General features: G+C 46.0%; 1 protein-coding gene across 21 annotated transcripts in view; it reads left to right on the forward strand.

The window, feature by feature from the left end:
* Positions 1-17,683, forward strand: part of IL1RAP (interleukin 1 receptor accessory protein) — a 45,682-nt gene that overhangs the window by 24,766 nt on the left and 3,233 nt on the right. For 15 of the 21 annotated variants that reach the window (XM_027464101.3, XM_021278728.4, XM_013108574.4 and 12 more), the window contains 8 exons: positions 932-1,217; positions 1,961-2,153; positions 3,842-4,007; positions 4,957-5,028; positions 6,150-6,279; positions 6,920-7,068; positions 9,403-9,552; positions 10,225-10,368. In XM_027464101.3, the coding sequence (XP_027319902.1) occupies positions 932-1,217; positions 1,961-2,153; positions 3,842-4,007; positions 4,957-5,028; positions 6,150-6,279; positions 6,920-7,068; positions 9,403-9,552; positions 10,225-10,368 (1,290 nt within the window). Of the gene's footprint in view, positions 1-931; positions 1,218-1,960; positions 2,154-3,841; positions 4,008-4,956; positions 5,029-6,149; positions 6,280-6,919; positions 7,069-8,275; positions 8,604-9,402; positions 9,553-10,224; positions 10,369-11,607; positions 12,807-13,522; positions 16,860-17,683 lie in introns of those variants that run through there. The other 6 variants (XM_072042236.1, XM_072042239.1, XM_072042240.1 and 3 more) reach the window with 3 other exon arrangements.

Here is a 17,683-nt window from a genome sequence, read left to right on the forward strand (position 1 = left end):
CCTGCTTTGCTTGCACCTCATCCTTTTGTGATGGGGCATCTTCATGGGTGGGAGGAATAGGGTGGGAAGGAGCTCTTAAATGGGTGTTGAGTGTGCTGTTTGTCTTGATCGTGTTCACTAGAAGCAATTTAAAAAATAAAAAATCGTTGAATGGCTTTTTTTCTTACTGCCCAGTTTCTGTTAGCCAGAGTCTGCTGTGAGCCACGCTGATCCTGTTGGACAGTGCTTGGGGAAAGCACCGGGGGGCTGCTTGTGATCCCCAAGTGAACCTGCTGCTGTCTCCTCTGTAATGTCTCTCCTGATCCTCAGCCTCCCTTCCCAAACTTTGCTGTGAACAGTCACTATGTGTCACTTTGTACTGTCAGCATGGCATGCACAGGAGTTGCACAAATCCATCACAGAAGAGGCAGTGCCTGCTCCCAGCTCTGCCAGCCCAGCTTCCTCTGGCAGGGGCAATGGCCCATAGCTCTAAGGGATGGTTGATATTTGCAGTGCTCATTTTTTCCTCTTCTCAGGACACCTCTATTTCCATCTTCCCTGTCACTCTGTGTGGATGGACACACCTCTGGCATTGTTTTCATGCAGATCTTATATTCCCACAGCAGTTTTTTAGGGTTGAATTATCTTGGAGCTCTCTAGGAAGCCTGGTGTTAGGCAGGAATATCCTATCATATTTATTTCCCATCATGACAGTACCTTGGAAGAAATGTAGCAGGTCTGCAAATGAAAGTAGAGGTTTTCAAGTTCTCTAGAGCTCATCACACCGTTCTTGTTGTGCTTTGTGAATACCAAGTTTGTTTCCACTTAAAACACTAGATTTTTGCCTCTGACTTCCTTGGAAACAGGACCAAGGGCTGTAGGAAATGGGGGGCAGAATTGAATTTTTCCTGGAGACGTGCAAGCTCAGGCACCTTGTTCTTCCTGCTTGCAGAACGCTGTGATGACTGGGGTGTGGACACCATGAAACAGATCCAGATTTATGATGGGGAACCTGCCAAGATCAAATGCCCGCTTTTTGAGACCTTCTTGAAGTATAACTACAGTACAGCCCATTCTGCTGGCTTAACCCTGATCTGGTACAGGATCGGGCAGGACCGGGATCTGGAGGAGCCCATTAACTTTCGTCTCCCGGATAATCGCATCAGTAAGGAGAAAGACACCCTTTGGTTCTGGCCTGCTCTTCTCAATGACACAGGGAATTATACGTGCATGCTCAGGTAGGTCGTGTGGTACAACTTCTGTAATCAAAGGACTTTCATGGAAGCAGGAAAACAATGCTGTTAGCATCATATCTTTCTGCAGGGAGAAGAGCATTTACACAAGCATTAATGGGAAAAGAATGTTACAATTATAAGACCACTCAGCACTGCACCAATTTACATCGTAATGGTGCTTAGAGCCTTGCAAACATTAATGAATATGACTCCTTGCTAACTGCAAGTGTCCATGAAAATATTATTGCTGAGCCCATGGCAAAGCCCACAGGCGCTCACCATTAAGAAGTGATCTGTATGCCTGGAGTAAAAATAGCTTCAGATGCAGGGGTGATGTTTTGACTGCATGCTAATTTGGCAAAGATTCATGAGTTTTAGACTTCTAGGAAATTAAAAGTGTCTCTAAGTGTGGTACAAAATGAACATAGCATCTGCTATGCACAGAGCACGAGCTCTTTCTGATCTTCCTCGTGTTGTTTCTTGTTCATAGTGCCTTTGACCCTATTATCTGCTTTACCAGCAGGAGAGTTGGATGTTGCTTGTTAATCGTGTTCATGGGCTTTTCTGAGCTGGCGCAGCCATCTCTGATAGCACTTCCTTTCACAAATGTAAATGAATCAACTAAGGCTGTTTATACGACATCAGAGCTATGATGCTCATTATTGCATATGTAATTTCTATTTCATTCCCCTGATAGAGAAGTAAGCCACTCTCATTTAATCAACCCTGTCCTCCTCTGTCCTTAGAAATACAACCTACTGTAGCAAAGTTGCCTTTCCCTTGGAGGTTGTTCCAAAAGACCAAGACTCCTGTGTGAGTCATTCAATAAAACCCACTGAGCAGAAGTTCTACCTGGAGCATGCTAATGAGAAGATCATATGTCCAGATATTGATGGGTTTTTCCCTGCTAGTGTGACACCAACTGTCAAGTGGTACCAGGTAAGAAGCACTTTTTGTCTTTACTTGGGCAGTGGTGGGATGCAGTGTTGGATCTGAAAAAGGAATGTGTGGCAGAAGAATCATGGAGTTGTATTTCAGAGTCTGCCCAGCAATTAAAGCGTTAAGATGAGTAAAGCTACAATAAAAGCTTTATTTCTATTGAGTTTGAGAGTAAAACTGTCCTTGGATAAGAGAACTAACACTGATTCTTTTTTTGACTGGTGTGCTTAAGTGGAGAGGGCTCAAGTAAGGGGTTTGTATGCTTGACCTGTAAGGCAAGCAAATTGCTATCCCTGTGAAGAAAAACCCTTTTCCATTTTTAGTTAAACAAAAAAGCAATCTCTTAAGCGAGGAAAACAATTTCCAAATTCCATAAGATCAGGGAATGAAGCTGTACAACAAGGCTCTGCAAGGACCATGGATGCTCTGTTTGCCATAACTTGGCAAACTTCTTTTCTGAAGATGGAGGCATTCCTACCCCACTCTGCTCTGATAATTAGGTTGTTTCCAGCTATCCTCAGGCACTTGCCTACACGACTACTGCCTAATTTTATTAAATTTTGACCTCCAGTGTTTTTTTCTAGATGGATGCCTTTAGTCAAGAGAGAATAAGAAATTCTCAGGGGATGCACGGCCAGAGGGGTGTGGGACTGAATTTTCTGGCAGCTTTGTAGAGCACTTTCAGATTTCAAGGTAGAAGGTGCTGTATGAGCAAATTTAATAGTAAAAAAAAAAAAAAAAAGTTGGCAACAAATATATCTGCAGTTGAAAAGAAAAAAATAAGTTAAAGAATACCAAACTCTAAAACCCTTCAGGAGAGAACTTAGGTTTGTAGCCAAGAGGAGCAGTTTCACTCTTGTAGTTGAAATGCTTTACTTGTACTGTTCATTGAAATTCACATCTCAACAATCAATTAGCAGAATGAAACAAAAAGCCCCATGGAAGTCATTTTTTAGGTAGCAAGTCATCCTATGCCTAATAAAAAACATTAAGAATGGTATATGACCCCTGTCTTAAGCTGCCCCATCAGGATATATCTGATTTGGAAATGTACCATTCAGAAATAATCTCTTATAAAACTCAAAGATATGCACATTTTCTGACAATCAAGATGTCATCTGCATAACCCCTTCCTGAAAAGGGATCTCTAGCTTGGTAGTTGGCCAAGGTTTTCCTGCCTTACCTAACAGAAAGAGAAGAGTTACTAAGGTTTATGTACTATATATTCTCATTTGCCAGTTGCCAGTGCAGGGGCCTCATCCTCAGCTGATGTCAGTCAGGGTAGCATGATTAGTCCCAAAAGAGTTAGAGATGCTGACATCAACTGGGGACATGTCCTTTAGTGTGAGTATCAATTTGTGAGTACATCATCATTTTCTTGTCTCTTCCTGCTTTCTCTCTTCATTCTGCTGAGGTGTTCACCTTGATTGCGAATGCACTTCTAGATCAGAGCTAGATTTGTCTTTGAAATCCTCTATATTTTGAGGTGGGATAAAACCATCAGGGTCATCACCTCGTTTTCAAGGTGAATGTACTAGTTTGTGTTCCAGGGTTCATGGCATTTAGGTCTGACCCATATCATATACCCAAGTATTATATCAATAGTCCCAAAACATATTCTTAGTGGGATATAAACCAGTATCTCTTTGAGTCCTAAAGCACAAATGTTGTTTTCTGCTTGACTCTAGACCTGCAAGTTAGTGGATGGCTTCAACAACCGATACCCCCAAGGGCCCAAGCTTGTCATTAGCATTGTCCGCAGTGCATATGAAGGGAATTACACTTGCATTGTGACGTTCAAGGACCACGGAAGAACGTATAATCTCACCAGAACTGTAATGATGAAGGTGGTGGGTAAGAATGACTTTTAGAAGTGTAAGCTGCAGGTGGATAACACCAGAAGTGGTGAAAATGGCTAGAAAAAGTCTGTCACGGAATCTGTTTGTGTTCAGTCTGTATTACCCAACTGACCTGTCACTGGTTTTTGCTGACTGGGTTCAGCCTCCTGTGATTGTCCAGGGCATGTCATGCTGGAGGTCCTACCTACCATCATGTCCTGTGCCCTGAAAAACAGAGGGACCGAGGGTGACCAGGCTTAGGAAGGTGAGGTACAGCCCATGAGATGGTCAGGGGTACCCTCTGCTGGTGTGTGAGTGCATTGCCCTGGCGCTCTTGCTCATTTCTGTCTCCGGCTCACTCTGTTCATCATTATTTGATGTCCCAAAATAGCCAACTTGTCCCAGTCTTCTTGAAACCTCAAAGCTTTGTGCACTGAGGTTGAGTGCCAGTTGGTCAGACGGGATTCCAGCTACCCAGCCTGGTGCTTGGACGAGTCTGTGCCGGGGTCAAGGGCTCAGCCTACCTGCAAGTGAATTGTAGATGGAGCTTAACAACCTAGTGAACAGTAGAGCATGTGCTGAGTTCCATGACAACTGCTGCTTTAAGAGCAGAATTGAATGCTTAGGATAAGAAATTATGTTTATTTTTTAGGAGCAGAAATAAAAAGAATTTCTGTGATAGGTTGTAATTTATGTGAGATGCTGAGTATTCAGAGGAGCATGGGCTCTTCTGATTTGAGAATCCCAAACCGTGTATCTAGACTTCCCTGAACTTTGAAGGAGCCTCAAAATCTGGGTCTGTTTGGGAACTGGGATTAGATCTTTTTGTGCAAAACTCTGCAGCAGGATGGTGTTAACATAAAATTTGTGATGTGCACCAGAGCAGGAGGGCTTCATAAGCAAGGCTGCAAGGACCACGCTTCTCACGAAGCTCCTGATGGAGGCTTATCTGTTCTCTCCCACAGGATCTCCAAACAAGGCCTTGCCACCACAATTCACGTCCCCAAATGAGAAAGTCATCTACGAACTGGAAGCAGGTAAATTGCAACGAATGCCTGCAGGGATGGGAAGGCATGGCCAGCTGGGCACAGAGGCTCTCCTCTTCAGCTGCTTTCCCAGTGCTTCCCCTCGCCAAGCACTCAAGCTGCCACAAGCCGTCTGGCAGATGGTGTGGGGTGCCAGTTCTCCATGACTGAATAGAAGAGCACAGCTTTAAAGTTTTTGTGCACACAGATTTTATTTTATTTTTTAAAATAATCAGGCATGGATATTGAGGACTCCAGCAAACTGGTGCAGCTGCAGAAGCAGATGAAATGGAGGACCCTCAGCTGCATAGAGGAATTCCTGTAGGACTTTGTATCAGCCCTGTCCCTGGCTGTGGTTTGCTTCCACCCTCCTTTATTCAGCACATAGTGGTTTCAGCCTTCTGGCCACTTCTTTGCTCATCTCATCTCCCTTTTGGCTGGTTACTTCCTAATTAATGACAGCTCTCTGTTAGCTGGCCTTACAGCATTGTGTAATGGGGTATTACACCACTTCCCCCAACCCATCTGTTTAGACTGACAGCTCTTTGGAGCAATTCCCTACTCTGAATGGATCATGTCCCGTTACACTGCTGTAATAAATGTTATGCCGATGATGATGATTAGCAGTAGAGTCTTCACTTTAAAGCACTGCTTCTTGGCTGAGAAGATCAGACTTCTCCCGCTGACTCTCTGAGACAGTCATGTATGGGCTGATCGCAACTATATTCAGGCTCCCAAGCCTGATCTTGGGGGGAAGTGAAGTGCCTGAACAAGTGTTTCAACACCAAAATGCTTCTCTTCAAGGTCGCAGTCCCCTGTGCAGGGGGGATGATTAGGACTGCCAAGCTTTCTAAGAAGTGGTTAGCGTGGAGTACCTCCCATTGGGGGATCACTTGATGCAGTCAAGAAGCTTCTGAGGTATTTAGGAAAGCAGGATAATTTTTCCTGTTTGTCTGTCACAAGTCGATATGTCCAGGGTTTTCAACAGTTAGATGTCTGAAGGGGTGTGCTGCCCTCAATGCCTCCTGAAGGGGGGAGGCAGAGCTCAAGCTGATAGTGTCACTGGGAAGCTCAGCAGTCACTGTGGTGCTGTTCCTGCTTTGCTCTACTTCACTGTTGTCCTTTCTTCCCAGGAGATGACCTGGTTCTGTCCTGTGAGGTCTTCTTTACGTTTCTGAAGGACTCCCGGACTGAGGTGTGGTGGACCATAGATGGGAAAAACACAGATGACATCATGGACCCTAAGATTAAAGTCACACAAAGGTAACGCTCAGTAATGTCAGCCTAGGCTTGTGTCTAACCCCCTTCTGTGTCCCACAGAGGAGTGTAGGTGCAGGTGTGTGATACTACCATACCCCTGCTAGAGCTGCCCTTGTTTACTGGTTTGCATCATCACTTATTCAGGTCCTGGTAGCAGTACAAATAGCTGATGGTACTGTCAGATTTCTAAAACAGGGGCAGACGCAATTCTGTTTAGAGGAATGCTCTGTAATACCACAAATGATAATGTTTCAAGAGACAGAGGCTGAAAACAAATATATAGTATTATGCATAGTATTGATCGGGGGGAATAGAGAGAAATGCAATTATGTGAAAAACCCAAATGAGCTTCAGAAACCTATTTGTTGGGTGCTGAGTTAGATATGGAAGGCAATCACTGCCTGATCAGCTTGCAAACCTATGCAGAAAAAAAAAAGCAAAGGGAAAAACTGTTATCGGGCTTAAAAAAAAAAAAAAGAAGGATAAAGGGATAGCTGCAGCTGCATTAAAAAAACTGAGGTCTTTTTCAATTTATAAATATCAGTTTAGGTACCTTCCAGATAAGTTGTATCAGGAAAGGAGTATTTGTCAGTAAGAACTCACTGCAGTTTCATGTGTGTAATACTCTAATTCTTTCTTGCAGTGAAATTATTGGACGTTTTGAAGACAAAACTATCATAAGGACTCTAACAGTTGCAAAAGCTACGCCAGAAGACTTGAAACGAAATTACACTTGCTATGCCAGAAATGCTAAAGGGGAGACCTATAGCCAGGCCATAGTGCGCATGAAAGGTAAAGTACTTGCAGAGCATAGTTGTGAAATGAGGTGTGCTCAGGCTGGGCTGTTAATGCAGCCTTGAACCTTGCCTTGCAAAACAGCAGGGGAACAAATAACTTGTTCAGGCCTTTTTCCCCAACACACTACTCTTTATGTATAAATGTATTGTTACTGCTTATGCTGTACTTCTTCTCAGAAACCAGGAGCAAAGTCTACGTGTCACACATTCCCATGCCATGGTCAAGTGTCTGGGGAGAAAAGGGAGGGGTAGAGCTGTTCTCATCCCATCTGTGTACCTCGGTTGATGTAGACCCAAAGGGACAGGCTGTTTGAAATGATTTCAGATTATTGTGTGAGGGTTTTGTGTGATGCAACAGCTGCCTGTTGGCATCCTGCAGAAGGCAAGCTGCACTCTGTGATATTGCACAGGGAGTAAGGTGTTCTGTGCGCAATGCTCTGAGGTTTTATTTCTTACCGTGATGGTGCTCCAGTCTAGATACAACCATTTCTGCGGGACTGGTATGGACTGATCTAGCTCTGTTCCAGCTTTGTTCAGAGGGGCATTTTTTCTTACATCTCTTCAAAGGCTTTTTTCCTGTTTCACAGCCCCATCTCTGAGTAATAAGAACCGTGCCTTCACCACAGGTATATGAAATTTCCTGAGTAAGGCGGATATTTCTGCCTCCTTATCAGTCTCATCTAGAGATTCAGCACCTGTTTGCTGTAGGTCAGACCTCCACTTTCCCATATGAGGTGCTACTCTGCCTTGTGTAGATTATGCTAAATACAATCTTCCTTGCACTTTTCCCTGTTAGCATGGAAAGGCTCATAGACGTGTTTTCTTGGGGTTCTTTCTTGTCCTTCTTGATCCTCATCCTCTTTACTTTTTAGTCCTCTTTGAGATGGACCTTTTCTGAATCATTAGGAAGGAACAATAATCCCAAAACAGAACTGAAAGACTGAAGCAGTCTGCTAGTGCATTCACCCTACATCCCTAATTCTTCTGGGGTGATGATATTGGTACATGTGGCAGAAGTGATTCTAGAGCCTTCAAATTCTTTTTCTATACAGCAGTGCCTAAATGCTGTTTCTAGTGGACTGATCTGCACTGTCTTCTCTCTTCCTCCTCCGTATGCTTCTGCTGTTCCTGCAGCAGTTGAGTGGGTTTGTTCTGAGCAGACCTTGTTACTCACCACACCTCCTTTCTTCTTCATTCCACAGCAAATTGCAAGGACCAGCTGTGACCACTGTTGGCAGAACAGTCTTAAGCTAAGCTCACTGCAGACCATCCACCCCACTGTACATAGGAATGCTGCCAAGCAGGCTACAACCTAACCCCTCACCACTTGCCTTCCAGTTTCTAGCAAGTTGCTATATATTTTGGCTCCAGCTATTTCATTACATTAGGCTATATATGTTTCCTGACTTTTCTGGATGCTTTCCCTTTCATCCTCATGCACTTTTGCTCATCACCTAATGAAACTTGTTAAATTCCTTGTGTTTTCTCTTTGGTAATTAAGTTTCAAATAAAACTTAATGAATCTTGGAATTTGGTGATGTTTGTACTCACTGCTGTTCTTCCGTCATCCAGTTTGTCAGTGTGCATGTGAGCTGCCACCTGAATCACCATGTAAACCTCAGTTGCCCAGGGATACAGTTTTATTTTATGCCCTTAATACAAAGCAGCAGCAGTGGAATGACAGATGCTGCATGAGTTGGGGGTGGGTGGGGAGGGCTGTGATTTTTGTGGCTTGATGCCCACAGGTTGTCCTGTTTGTTTGCAAACGTTTAATCTTTTTCAGTATGAACTCTGATTCTCCTTTCCTGATTGGAAACAATCATTTTTGGCTAGTTATATCCTTGCTATCAGTCAGGGACAAGACACAAGAACTGTGTACGTGTGATGGGAGGGGGAAAGTGATGGCCATTGCCTTTATTTTGCTGCAGATGAGCTTTAGCTGGCTCTCCTAGAAGTAAGTGCAGTTCTGTTACCCTAAGAAGTTGCATATCCTCATGCTCAGAGGACCATGCTCATGAGCTGTCTTTGGACTGTACAAGTGACATCCATGTGCAGAGCATTCTACCATCCAGCTGCTCCCAGGGTTGTGCTCCGAGGCAGAAGCCCAGCCTGTGCTTTGACTTGCCCTGCTAGCCCAACCAGACCCGGTATCCCGGACTGGGGACACCTGGGTGGCCAGCCACCACGTGTCCTGCCAGAAAAGCCTTGGCTTAGCCATATTCCTCTGAAGGGCCAGTGTTTTGGCTACATGTGATACAAGCTTGTTCCTACTTAGCTGAGGGCCCATCCTGTTTGGTAAATCAGACCTGCTTTTTTGTTTTGAACCCAGTTATAGCACCGAAGTACACCGTGGAGCTGGCCTGTGGACTGGGAGCAACCATCCTGCTCGTTGTTGTGCTGATCGTTGTCTATCATGTATACTGGCTGGAAATGGTTCTCTTCTATCGGGCTCATTTTGGAACAGATGAAACCGTTCTAGGTAAGAAGTTAAAGGCTTACAAAATAAGCAATTCCCTGGTTTCTCTGGTGACCCTTATATAGGATTTCATGAATCGGGAGCAAATCACTTTAAAATGTAGGAAGGCATCCAAAAGGATGAGATAATTAAACACCTGAAGTACAGGGTTTGGAAATCACTCATCTGCCCTCAGTTTTTCCACAGCTTCCCTGTGCTACCAGGAATCCATCTTAAGAGACTGAGCTGGGATTCCTTCCCCTGTAGGATGAGTAGGGCATTTGAGGACCCACTGCTTGTTGTGTGAACCTGCCAGGGGGGTGCTGTGGCTCTGAGTATAGGCAGGGTGCAAGCCTGTCTGGTGGGATTGCTCATATACGTAGACAGCAATGGGAGGAAGCAGTGGCAGAGCTGAAAGAAGACAAAAGGATGCTGGACAGAATGGGGTAGTCAGATTGCTGCAGTCTGATGCCTACAGCAACCCAATGTTGTCTGGATGCTTGCGTGCTCGGGGCGAGCAGTCAAAGGCAGCACTGGTGCCTCATAGCTATGGAAATTGACGTGTACCTGCAGTACTTCGGCTCAAAGTGAACCTTTGTGTTTGCTTTTCCTCTGAAGCAAGTCAAAGGCTCAGCATGCACAGTATCATAAGTGTCTCTTCTGCTGTTTGTGTTTCTCTGCACTCCCAATGCTCAGATGGAAAGGAGTATGATGTGTATGTGTCCTATGCACGCAACGCGGAGGAGGAGGAATTTGTGCTGCTGACGCTGCGGGGAGTCCTGGAGAATGAGTTTGGGTACAAGCTGTGTATCTTCGACAGAGACAGCCTCCCTGGGGGAAGTGAGTATTTCACAGGGGGCTGTGCTCCATGCACATCCTCTCTTTATTGGTCTTTGAGGTACTGAAAATTGATAGTTTGGAAAGACCAACTCCTAACTTCTATATTTTTTCCTTATCTCCAAGAACAATCTCTTGTTGGTATCTTCTAACATTTTTGCTTCACGTTACAATGTCAGATGCTCCAAGCCACCAGAAAGGTTTCTATGGGCAAGTGGTGTTTGACTGTTTCAGTTGCTCTCTTCAGTCCAGAAGTGATGTGCAGGAGTTGTCGATCTATCAACATGAAGGAACTGGTCCACTGACCTTCACAGAAAACCTCTGAGTTGCCTTAAGAAAGGGGGAACAAAGTCAAGGCTAGAAAGAAAAGAGAGAGGGGGATGTGATACTGGGCCAGACTGGTAGCTCACGTAGGGTGTCGGTGAGCGCCTGTAAAAACCAGGAGTGTCCGCTGCAGGGAGGCATGGGGAGCACTGTTCCAGCATCAGTGAGAAGATAATGTGCCCTCCCAGGAGGCCTCCCACTCACCCTTGTTAATTAGAAAGTCTGTGTCTAACATAGCGTAAAATTAGTTGCTATGGTTAAGAATACTCTGCATGTAGTGACACTCATCTCTTCATTAAGATGGAGTGGGTTTTTTTGTTGTCTCAAGCTAAATCATGCACCAAGTTTTTAGGCACAGTGTCTGCTAAAGGGATGCAGGAATCGCCAGGAATGGAAGTTTGTGAAGCTCTCCAGATACACATACAGTCACAAACTGCCAGAGCTGGGGGTTGGATGTATGATCCCTGATGCCTACTAAGATTTCAAAGGCTGAGCTATTGCCAGCGCAGAACCTTTGAATTCATGGGCTTTGGGCTTGGACCCCAGTGGTCAGAACCTGTGCAGACGGAGTCTGTTAGAGCCCCTTCTGAAAAGGGCAGGGTGGATTGGCAGAGTCCTAGCCCAGCTGTGAGACAGGGAGCAGAAGCAGTCTGAGGTCCTTTCTTCTATTTCTCCCAGATCACTGCCAGGTCACAGCACCTCTAAGTTTGAGGGCAGCTAAGTGCAGGTGCCTCAGGGGGAAGGGAGGCAGCTGTAATCCTGAGGCTGCTCCCTCTGGAGAGCACCTGGATGAGGTGGTAGGTCACCCCCCAGGCTCTCAATGCTTGTTCCAGGCTCAGAGCAAGTTTGCAAGCTCTCACACCTGAGGCTGGTTAATCTGGCACTGACAGAGCTCATTCTACCTCTCTGCTATTTAAGGTTGCTGTATGCCAGAAGTGTATTCACCAGCTGCACAAGGAAACCCAGTTTAGTTTGCAAGTCTTCTGGGGCTGTTGCAAATGTTGCCTGTTAGCTGTGCTGTCTGTAGCCCTGCTGCGCTTAGCACTGCCCACCAAACTGCTCCTTGCTGCTGGCTGCTCCCAGCAGAGCCCTGGGGAGCAGCAGTTTTGGCATGACAAAGCCCCAGAGCAGGGCTGCTGAAGAGGGGATTGCAAGAAGGACACTTTTTAACTTGTTCTGTAAATGATCAATAGCTGAGTAAATACTGGATGTAACTTGACATGAAAGGCTTGCCAGATCATTAGGAAGGCAGAATGGACAGATGCTAGTCTGGTGCTTCCTCCCTTGTGCACAGACATGGGACTGTGAAAGGGAGAGACATGCTGTACCAGGCAGCCTGACTTCCTCTGGGTTTTGCAGGACCACTGCTGATGCTGAGCAGACAGGCTTATTTTCACCAGTTGTTCCTCAAGACATCCATGTCCTTTCTGTTTCAGTCTGCCACTTCTTTCCATCCTTTCCCTCTGGACAGTCTCGTTTTCCTCCCAGCACAGCTCTCCTGGGCTCCCTTGCCTTCACCACCACCCAGTGGGTAATGCTGGCCTCAATCCAGCGAGCTCCACGAACCAGCCCTCCCCAGCTCGGCTGCGGTGGCTCGTCCTTGCTCTGCTTGCAACACTGCTGGGGCTTCCCCATTGCTTCTGAGCTGGGATTTGACTAATCTTCTTGGAGAAGCACGGCAGGCCAGGAAATAGCTTTTGGCAGCTGGTGTCATGCCTCTGGAGTGTACATCTGTGTCATAGGTAGAGTTATGTTGTCCTTGATGGAGAAACAGTGGGAGATGGATTATCCTCTGAGTTTGCTGACAGGAATTAATCAAATGTGCTTGACAGCTAAATGAAGTTGCCTGTCAGCGTAGTTTTATTCTCCGTTGTATTTTCTGACCAGTCAAGAGCATTCCCTTGTCAATGAAGTGTGGGAGATCCTGCAGCAGAGTGAGCACCGGAATTCACACTTGCAAAGGATTTTCACATTAATTACAGAAAGGTGGCTAAGGACAATTTACCTGCAGGTTTTAGAAAAACAAAAGAGGATAGAAAGTTACCATGACATGCTCTGAGGCTGTCATTTTTTGGACTCTTCATTAAAACTTCATTAAAAGTCCTCTGAATGTTTTACTTGTCACTCTTAGAAACGCTCAAATCTGGTTTCATTAATGACAGCAGCAGGAACAGCTGAATGAGTAACACTAGTTGGGATGACAATGTTTCCAAAATAAGTTAACCCTCGAGGCTGCTCAGGGTGAGTGTAGATACATATTGTATGTATTTGGTGTGGGAAACCAAGGTGAGAGGAGCAAAGGGTTTACCCAATTACCCTGAGTCATTCTGAACATCTTCCTGGTGAGTGTAGGCATGCTGGCTTCCTGGTGCTTGTTCAGGCTGAGTCTTGTACTTGAGGTCCCGTGTTGTCCATTTGGTGATTTTCCTGCTTTGCTCCAGAGAGCCACTTTTCCCACTGTCCCTAGAACAAAGCTAAATCTCCTCCAGAGCAGCTCTCATGCCAGATGGCATCCTTGTAGCATCAGGTGCTACCAGGCCAGCACCTTCCAGATGCAGCTACATCAGACACTTCTACAGAACATGAAGAAGACACACATCTGTAGGCAGCCTGGGGCTGGGACCAGATGTTCCTCTGTGGGCAGGGGGTGCCAGCCATGGGGTAGGAGACCCTACCTGAAATCCCTTGTAGGACTGGGAAACACCAACATAATCTCTGGAGAGTGCCTCTGAGGGATTTTATTGTCCTCTTCAGGAGAGATCTGCTAGCGTGACTCCAGGTCAGCAGTGTGTTCTCAGCCGTCACTAACCACCTTGATGTTTCTTTCTCCCAGTTGTCACAGATGAAACCCTGAGCTTCATCCAGAAAAGCCAACGCCTGCTTGTTGTCCTGAGCCCCAACTACGTCTCACAGGGGACGCAGGCCCTGCTGGAGCTCAAGGCTGGTCTAGAGAATATGGCCTCCAAGGGCAACATCAAAGTCATTCTAGTGCAGTACAAAGCCATCAAGAAGAGCACAGTGAAGGAGCTGAAGCAGGCCAAGGCAGCCTTGACTATCATTAAATGGAAAGGCGAGAAATCCAAGTTCCCCAAGGTCAGGTTCTGGAAGCAGCTGCAGGTGGAAATGCCAGCAAAAAAAATTGCTACACATTCAAGCTTTCATGGGAAAGACCCCTCATATGTTTGACATCATCAAAAAAAAAGCAAACAAAAAACAACACAAAACAAGAAAAAGTCAAGCTGGGGAGTGGGAAGGAGTTCAGGTTTTGCCATGAAAGGCCTCTGGGCATTTCAGAAGACGGTTATGCTTCTCTGCAGCTTTTCTACTGCCCTGGCAGTAGAAAGACCAGAGTACATACCCTACCTCTCTGCAAATGCACACCTCTGTAATCAGCTGCACAATCCCTGGTCTCAGTCTGAATTTGTGCTCTTGGGGTGGGATCCAGCTAGCACCTTTTGGTAGCATGGCATTTGTACAGGCCAGTACTCTTCCACCCTGTCCCTCTTGGGCATTCCTGAGCTTCCAGGACAGGGCTCCTTTCCTCTCATCAGTGGCTCTGCTCCTTCCTGGTTGTTGGTCCCCATAGCAGAGCATGGGGTGCAACTTAACTGGTGTCTCCAAAATAGAGCCTTTCATGTGCGTCCCAGCCCTCTAGTCCTGATGGTGGTAGGACCACAGATTTCTACTTCGGTGGGGAAAGCATAAACTCTTAAGGCTCTAAACTCTTAAGGCTCCTCATGTTTTTTCCCTGCATTTTTATAGGAGCAGATGCATTCAGGTAGTCTGGCAATGTGAAATTGCTTATACAAAAGCATTTTTTTATTAGGGAAAAAAAAAGCTCTGCTAGGTGCTCTTTGTATTGTAGCATTTCTACTAACAAGTGGTCCATCTCTAGGACACTGCAGTCTTCCAAGTATCCGAAATCCTTTAGGGCTGTAATGCTCATAATCCAGGGAAAATCTCTCATTAGCACAGGCCACAGAGCATGTCTGAGAGATGCTTCTTTGTAGCGTAAACTCAGGGACTTCACAAGCACTGCAAGGAACCCTGATATACTACTGAACCTGCCTGCTGTCTCTGAGCTGCTGGCTGGGGGAAAGCATCATGCAGGGCACTGCTGAGGACTCTGGGATGACACTGGATATATGCCCAACTCCTCAGGGAGCCCTGCAAACTTATTTGAGCTTACTGAAAGCTCCGTCCAGCTGTCTAAGACTCAGTGTGCCCTGCCCAGGTGTGAGCAGCATCGCTGTTCACCATTTGGGGCCGACATTTAAACTAGCCTTGGTTTTACAGAACCTCCACCTGTCTTGTTTCCAAACCGGAGTTGCAGAACAGAGCATGTATCTCAGCTTCTGCAACCTTTGCACAAAATGGAAATGCAGAAACCACTGAGTACCAGTCCTTGCTTCAATAGAAGGCAGCAGGCATTGGAAAAGATGTGGTGGGTTAACCCCCAGCCACCAGGCCTTTCAAAGCAAGGACGGGGGTGTTTCCTCCGTTATAGGACAGACCAAAGCACAGCGGGACCCTGGCATTGACTGGTACTGTTGTTCACAACATATTCACGTAATACTACAAGCTCCGGGGGTGCCTGCACTCCTGTAGCTCCCTATGCGAGGTCCTTCCCACTTAATTGTGGAATTCAGCACTACGCACGCTACGTGCATGCTTATCTTTTGTAGGTAATGGTTACTCCTGAGTCACCTCTGACTCATGCTTTCACTCTGTTGGTGTCCAGCAGGTGAAGTGTAGCCATTGTGAATGGCATTAAAAAGCACTATGATGTGGAGTCTGTGCACTATCTGCTCAGCCAGGCAGTGAGCTTTGAGGGCGTCCTGGTGAGCAGCCCAGCCTCAATGGTGTGGGTCCAAATCCTGGCTTCAGCAAAGCGTCCTGCTCGTAGCATCTCATGGTTAATAATAAGAATGCCGGGGCAGCTGGCAGCCCCAGCCACCCATGTCATTGGGGAAGGTACTGTACAAACGTGGAACACGTAGCGATTTCTTCTTTCTCACCTCCTTTTCCATCCCTTACCCACACTTCTCCTCCACCCCCAAATAAGCTTTGCTTTAAGCAAGTGAAAAATTGCAGTCAGTCTCACTACAGATTGTGGAGCTCCTCGTCTGCTCCGAGTGCATCAAAGCTTTGCTGTCAGTGAGCCTTTTCCTGTGGCTGTCTGTGGAGGGGCAGAGCTGCTTCCCACGCTCCAGAAAGCTTTGTTTGGATGAGGTACCACCCAAGGCCATGCTAAGCTTTGCGAAGCCATTCCAACAGCATTATTTTGCCCAGCTTCCCCTTTGCGTCAGTGATTTCAGCATCCTTGTAATCAGCTGCCAGATCTGCAGGCAGAGGGAAGGCCCTGAGGCCAAAGCAGGACTGTGTTAGATTCCAATTTGTTTGTTAAAAAGTTAACTCAAAAATACATGCAAATTCAATTAACATCTCAGACCTCACCACATCACACCACGCTTTTGGCTGAGGTACCAAGAGATCTGCCGATGTTTCAGTAGGTCTGATTATTTTAGGAAATAAAATCCACTTCATCTATTATGCTGACTTTGGTTTTCCAAATAAACAATGGACTGGGTCTTTCCCTGGCAATCATAGCAGCAGCATTTGGTGCCACTGCAACCCCAGAAGAGGATTACTGAGAGGCATCAGCAGAGCACCCACCAGGCAGAAGGTGCAGTGGTGTGAAGGGGGCCTGTGGAGCGCTGTTTCTGGTGCTGCTCCCCCAGGAGCATCACCGTGGCTTTCACTAGGAGCTGCCAGGCCAGGGACAGACCCCAGTCCCTGCTGTCATGCTGATCTGAACCACCCCTCAGGTACACCCAACCATTCCATCCAGTGCCACCTGTGGCTTCCATGTGAGGCTTCTGTCACAGCCTCTGTCCAGTTTCAGTTGATTCATTTGCGTCTCCGTGCTGTGACCTAACATTTATCAATATGCAGCTCATACAAAGTTCCTCATTGTTATTTCATGAGGCAACAGCATCGCATGAATTGGAAAGAATATTTATCTCCCCATGCCATTTGATGTCTTACAGCTGTTCCAGAGTTTTCCCTTCTCTTCCCTGTATGTTTTTGCCTTTGTGTTATTTGGTCTGTGAAGTGTCAGTATTATTTTATTTTGCTTTTCAATAAAACATTTTCACTTTTGCATTTCAGTCCTTGTGCATTTCTCATGAGTATCATTTCCCTCCCCCTCCCCATCATGTCTGCAAATGGTTGTGAAAGAAGGATGACTGTATGTAGTCCCAGCATCAACACCATTTGGGGATGCTGCCTTAGCGGGGGGATTTTCCTGGCTGTTTCATGATGCACCTGTACAAATCCTTAGGCATTACCACTGCTACAAAGGCAGAAATATGGAGATGTACAGCATTCAAATATCACCCAGCAGTCAACATGCACACACACCAAGCCTCTGAACCAAAGAAAAATCACAAGATAGGAAAATGGGAAGGAAACGTCATCCCTTTGCTTGAGGTACTGAGCCATGAGCCAGAGTTTTGAAAATCTGCCCTGAATACTGAAATCAAACTTAAGCTTCTTTGCCTATCACTTTCCAGGTATTTGGCTGGAAAATGTAGTGAGTTTTCTTCTTGTTGTTATCCAAGCCACTTTTTTATCTTCTTCCCTTGACTGTATGCTACCAGGTAAGTTCAGAAAGAGCCCCAAATATTAAGACCACCAGCAAAACAAATACTTGTGATCATCTAGGGATTTGGGGTCAATGAGGTGTGGTGTCTGTGACCCAAGCAGAGAAGTTTTTTAGTGTGAGCAGATTGCCAGGAGTATTGGTTTTCCAGCTCTGTTGTTACCTGGAGCCCTGCAGCGTTGTTCCTGCCTGTCCAATGCTGTGCTGATGGTGGCACTGGCAGGATCTGCCCTGCCTGCATGCTGTGAAACGGCCACCCAGTGTTTTTTGTGAGCTGGGATTACACTGTAATCTGAACATCCCAAACTGCCCTGGTCCGCCACATCTAAA

Source organism: Anas platyrhynchos, chromosome 9 (assembly GCF_047663525.1).
Source record: "Anas platyrhynchos isolate ZD024472 breed Pekin duck chromosome 9, IASCAAS_PekinDuck_T2T, whole genome shotgun sequence".
In the NCBI taxonomy this organism is placed as follows: Eukaryota; Metazoa; Chordata; class Aves; order Anseriformes; family Anatidae; genus Anas; species Anas platyrhynchos.